Consider the following 6,000-nt stretch of genomic DNA (forward strand, 5'->3'; position numbering starts at 1 on the left):
GTTGTATGTGCGGTTGAAGCACAGAACTGAAAATGATGAAGTTGCTTATTAGACACATTTTGGCCTACAGCTCTTCTCCAAACGCGCACACTACAAGGTGAAGCTGCCCCCTAAAAGTTGACCATTTGAATCAGTTGAGAAACTGACTTTCTGCATTTTTGGAAACTCTGCACTGTCAGGCTGTAGACCTCCAAATGTCCCTTTAGTGTTCATTGTTCACAAGGTTTTTAGTGGGATCTGAATTACCCCTTGAAGTCTCCTCCTCCTCTTTCAGACTAACCGTCCCACTGACTATTTTAACTAGTAAACATTAAATAAAGCAGTTTCACGTTTAAAATCAGTGTGTCTCTAACAGCCCTTTGGCGGAGCTTCAGGCACTGCGATCCGAGCTGTGGTTAACTTTAGCTCCCTGGGTGAGTCACATCATCCTTAAATCACCTCAATGATTTGAGTTCAAACCGGAGGTGACGTGAATTCAAACAAAGGGAAAGTAGTCAGCTCACAATGTTTCACTGAGAGCCGATGATGGAGAACTTTAATATATGTTCGTCCTAAAAAGTAGAACATGAGACTCGAGTTTTGCTTCGTATTGAGCAGCCAGATGTAATATGGATAAAAAGGGAGTAGGGTACAGCTCTACCACCAGCTTCACATGTTGTTTCCAAAGTCCTCTCTCCTCTCCCCTCAAATGACTATTTGTCTTTTTATAAGGAGAAGAAGTAGAAGAGGAAGAAGAAGAAGAAGCTTTCAAAACCAGCTTTCAAAACCAGAATGTTTACAAAGTGCTTTGACAAAGGCAGGAACTCAAGAAGATTACGGTATACAAAACAGATGAAAGAACTTTGAACAATGAGGCCAAACAGAGAGTATTCATGAAATCTCATCAAAAGACAAGAACTCCAGTCAAACACCAAAGGTCAGCAAGAACAAATGCAAGTAAAAGAACAAAAGTGACAAAACAAGAACAGAGGCAGTTTGAGCAATAAGCAATGCAAATTAAGAGATAAATAAAGAAATACAAGCAATGAAAGACCATAAAAGGTTATAAAAAAGACAATAAAAATAAAAAGACGACATCACATCAGAGGAAGAGAGATAAAAAAGAAAGAAAGATTGGGATCAATAAAATGAATAAGAGATGAATAAATAAGTTAAAAAGTAGATTAATAAATAAAATGATTGAATTAAAATAAAAGCCATAAATGATGGTAGGAATAGGAACAGATGAATGCATATAAAGCATTTTCAAAATGCATTTAAAAAGGTAAACACATAAAAGCAAGTCTGTAAAAGTGAGTTTTAAGAAGTGATTTAAGAGAAGTCAGCGACTCTGCACGCCTTATCTCCTCAGGCAGGACGTGTCAAAGCCCAGGGGCTCTGACGGCAAAAGCAGTTTTGTTTTGTGTTCTTTTATATTCTTTACATACGGTAGGTAACCCAGCTCTGTGGCTGCCCATAACACGAGTTAACTACTCTGGTATTCTTTAAGATCTGCAAACAAACACAAGCATCAATTCAGTCCAGCCTGCCAGTCAGAATGGAGCATCAGTGGCCGTGTGATGATTTATTAAACAAAAGGCATCCTGAAGGCAGATATACATGGAAAGTTCACCAAAGTGTCATCGAACCGTCAGCTCTGTAGACAAGTAGATGATTGATTTCAAAAGTGGCACTTGAGCCTCAGAAATGTATCTAAACTTTGAGATGTTGTTTATGTCAAGGAAATTGTTCCAGAGTTCAGATGTAAAACCAACATGTTCACTTTCAGTGCTTGTAATCATGTGATGATGTAATAATTGAGGCTTACAAAATCAAAAATAACACCCGTAAAAATTAAATTTTCTTAATGGTTAAAAAAAATGCATTTTCGTTCTGTACCTTTGGAGGACGCTTTCTACTTCTCCAATGGGCCCTGGGAAACCTCCATCAGAGTACATAAAACGTGCCATCATGCGGAGGCCAGGGAGCTCGCTAAACTACACTTCCTCAATCTATGACGCCGCCTCCGATGTCATGTCTCGTTCAAAATCGTGAGGTTTGAAATGTAGACTGCAGACCTGAAGGTTTTTTAGACGACTGTGTACCGCTCTGAGCCACTGCCTGCAGCGATCAATGTCCTTGACTTGAAACGGTAGTATTTCACTCCAGCGTCTCTCGCTGGGCCGTTCCTGTCAGAGGAAGGGGCGCCATGCACGCTGGGTGTTGTAGGAATGTAGAATGGGCGAAACCACAAGCTGCTTGTACAACTTTCTCCACAGTTATGGCATCAATTTTATTGCTTCAATCGATTACAGAGAACACCAGCTTTGACTGACAGTGACTTTTTCCAGGGGCAAATTGCTCCTTTTAGCAAGCTATATTTAGCATATACCAACAAATGTGCTGAATAAGACATCTTTAGCTGCGTTATTTATTATTCAGTATTATTCCAGTATGAGTCCAGGTGACTGACAGTGTTTTTGTTTTGTCTTGTAGGGGAGCGGGAACAGCAGCCGGTCCTCCAGTCCCAGTGTGAGGATGATGCTGCCTGATAAGACGAGCGGCAGGGGTTACTTCTCCCCTGATGACCCAACAGGTACTCATGACAACTGGTAAACTAGAGGCAGCTGCAACAACACAATCACTGTACAGTGAATGAGTAATTAGGATGTTTGCATGATTTCAAACTTGGGCCCTATTTGACATATTTTAGGGTCTTCTGCCTCGATAAATGAGGTTTTGTGTTATTTCATGTAAAGTGTTAAGCAGTGGTTTAGGTCGCTGGTTTGTGGTCAGCCTGAGCGAAGGAGGAGGTAAGAAGGTTAAAGAAAACAAACACACTTGCTCTCTCTTTCTTCTCCTCTCTCAGACACCAACGGCTCAGACAACTCCATCCCCATGGCTTACCTGACCCTGGATCACCAGCTGCAGGTACAACATCCATCAGCCTCCTGCAGACACGTCACACAACTCGTGTGCTAATTGATTTAAATGTTGTCACATTTTTGGTGGATTAATACCTGCTTATACTGAACTTACTTTATTTTCCAGCCTCTTGCTCCCTGCCCAAACTCCAAAGAGTCCATGGCCGTGTTCGAGCAGCACTGCAAGATGGCCCAAGAGTACCTGAAAGTGCAAACAGAGATCGCCCTGCTCATCCAGAGGAAGTGAGTCCATCTTGTGGTCATAAAGGGTTTGGTGTTTGGAAAATAATTCTTGTGATGCATGTTTCGCCTCAAGGCCATCAGAGAGAAGTTAGCAGGCCAAAGCTTCAAGTAACAGAAGACAAAACACCTGTGCTTGACCTAAAAGGGTAAAAATGTTGCTTCCTGTCCCCGCTGTGCAGGAAGGAGCTGATCGCTGAACTGGACCAAGACGAGAAGGACCAGCAGAACACGTCCCGTCTGGTGCAGGAGCACAAGAAGCTGCTGGAGGAGAACAAGAGTCTGTCCACGTACTACCAGAAGTGCAAAAAACAGCTGGAGCTGATCCGGGTGCAGCAACAGAAGAGACAGGGCACGTCCTGATGAGACAGAGACATGTGAACTCTTACCTTCACCCCCACCCCTGCCCTCCCCCTCCTCACCCCTGCACTGTAACACTACCCCTCACAAACACACACACACACACACTCATCCAGCTGTGTAAAGAGACCTGCACTCGACTGTGTCCTGCATGTTCCACCGTACACCCTCACGTTTGTCCAGCAGGAAGATGATGTCCTCTGAACATTTGCACATTGTCACAGTTTCCTGTGACCGCAGACCAAACAATCACTGCACCCCCTCCTGGTGACCCCTGACCCTGCTGCTGTGCCCCGGGACGGACCCTTGGACAATGAGTGCGTGTTTCTCTGTTTGCTCTCCGTGTGCCGGGTCAGTGTGTGTCGTCTCCTCAGCGGCTCACAGACACACCGTCCTCCAGAATGTGAAAAAGGCTTCTCAGCGAAACGTGTGAATCGTATGCAGACTTCTGAGAGCAGCGAGGGTGTTCGAAACCTGTTCTGCAGCGCGTGCGTGGAATCCCCGATATGCAAAACACACACCCCCTTAAATCAACGTATTTATCTCAAACTCTTTTCTTTTCTTATCGTGAGCATGAGCCCCGTTTCCTTCAGGTTTTATGAATTCAGCTAAGGCAGGGATATACTTTATGTCGGACTAACAGAGAAAGGAACAACTCTGGGTGTGAGTAAATAAGGATGCTGCGTTAAAGGGGAATTCCTGCAATTTACAGCCTTGGTCCCATTTTAATATATTTTGGGGTCTTAATGACTGAGATTGTTAGGCTCAGATTGTTATCCTAAGTGTCTTGAAAACATCACAGAAAGGATCCCTACAGAGATAGACCTTATTGTTCAAGAGGAAGGTGTTTTTTCTTTTACCAGAAACAGCTGTAGCATCACTCCCTTCAAAGACACCAGACTCCATTGACCATAAAGGTCATTTAACCTTGCAGAACACAGGAGTTACTGGTCTACCGCTGCCTCGTTTGCTTTGATAGCTTCTCTTTTTAATGTGAGTTCGGTGTTTTTAATTGTTAGTTAGAATACAACACAATACATGTTTAGCGCACAATAACACAAACAAATTAACCGATCAAGGCAGCTGTAGACAATCATCTCCTGTGTTATACTAGGTAAAATTACTGTTTTTTTCAATAGAGTTTGGTGGGTGTAAAAAGAGCGATGTAACGTCTTATCTTCCTCTGTAACAAAAAGGTCTATCTCTGAAGGGATCCTTTCTGTGATATTGTCAGACACTTAGAATAACAGTCTGAGCCTGTCAGTGGAAAAACAAGAACTTTTAGTGGCCGGACTTTAAACGGCCCCATTTTCCTCCAAGAGTTCAGAGAGGCTGTGACTGCTTTTTTTGCTGCTGCCAGCTGAAGCGATCTTCTGAAGCAACTCTAAAGCTTGTATTGTATCCATTAGTAGTTTAAAAATACAAAATATGTCAAAACTAGTGCCCAGGTTTAAAGCACCAGGATTCCCCTTTAATGATCTGCTCCTCATGCTCTTAAAAAATACACACGTATCTTCCAGAGCGTATGCAGGGGGCTGTGGATTCCCTTTCATTTTGACTCCAGTATTGTTTTTGCGTGTCGATGTTTTTTTGTCTTTTCTATTCGGTAGTTGACTTTGTATGATAGCTCTTGTGTCATTTCTGCATTAGGACATATTTTATCTGGTGTGGGAATGCCCTCACGGACAACATAGAGGAGCCTGTAGCTCCCGGTTCAGTATCTAGTTTGTTTTTAGTTCACATGTTGCCTTAGAAGTTGCCTGCATTTTAAGTGCTTGTTTTATGTGACATTTAATGGGGATAAAAGCTACAAAACAAAAAGAAGATATTTTTAATGTAACGGACGTTGAATGAAATTCTTCCCGGTGGGGAGCGGGAAGGATGTATGCTGAAAATGTAAATGTTTCCCACCAGCTTTACATCCAAAATGTACCCTAAAAGAAGGATTGGATGTGATATTTTTTCTGTCTCTGTCTCATATCCCTCGAGTATTTTTGCACAATCACTTTTGTTTTGTCTGGTCATGTTTCAGATTTTATTTTTCATTTTAGCATTTCTGTTTTTAAAAGCGAAAGACTTTACGAGTCTTACTTTTAAATCTGTTACTGTACGGGGGTGAACCTTCAGCGGTTCTCCTTATGAGTTTCTGTTCACTACACACACACACATACACACACACACCGTTTATTTAGTGTTTCCTCAGTGAATGGGAACCCAGGTACAGTATACGTCGGTGAGCAAGGCATTATGAAATAAACTAAATGGTGAAAAGAGGCTGTTTTTCATGCGTGGATGTGTTGGATGAGTATTGATGTGTCCGTTCTTTTAATCACAGGTTAAAGTAATAATCTCGAAGATCTCAGTTTCGTTCTCTTTGGCGATAAACAGTAATTGCGGGAGCACACTTCCCAGATACCCACACAGTGCTGCATGTGTGACGTCCACAGTTGGCTCCGGTTGTAACTCTTGATTTTCCTGGCTGACGGTCGCTTTCCTT

The 6,000-nt window shown here is 42.5% G+C and overlaps 1 protein-coding gene across 3 annotated transcripts in view; it reads left to right on the top strand.

Moving 5' to 3' along the window:
* The window catches only part of map3k7 (mitogen-activated protein kinase kinase kinase 7), a 29,674-nt gene extending 23,897 nt beyond the window's left edge, over positions 1-5,777 (top strand). For all 3 annotated transcript variants that reach the window (XM_069686970.1, XM_069686988.1, XM_069686980.1), the window contains 4 exons: positions 2,476-2,575; positions 2,849-2,910; positions 3,031-3,146; positions 3,326-5,777. In XM_069686970.1, coding sequence (XP_069543071.1) covers positions 2,476-2,575; positions 2,849-2,910; positions 3,031-3,146; positions 3,326-3,506 — 459 coding nt within the window. In that variant the 3' untranslated portion in view covers positions 3,507-5,777. The remainder of the gene's footprint in view (positions 1-2,475; positions 2,576-2,848; positions 2,911-3,030; positions 3,147-3,325) is intronic.
* Positions 5,778-6,000: the final 223 nt, after the last annotated feature.

Source organism: Semicossyphus pulcher, unplaced genomic scaffold, assembly GCF_022749685.1.
Source record: "Semicossyphus pulcher isolate SPU_LCO1_2020_fin unplaced genomic scaffold, fSemPul1.0.p SCAF_11, whole genome shotgun sequence".
Lineage (NCBI taxonomy): Eukaryota > Metazoa > Chordata > Actinopteri > Labriformes > Labridae > Semicossyphus > Semicossyphus pulcher.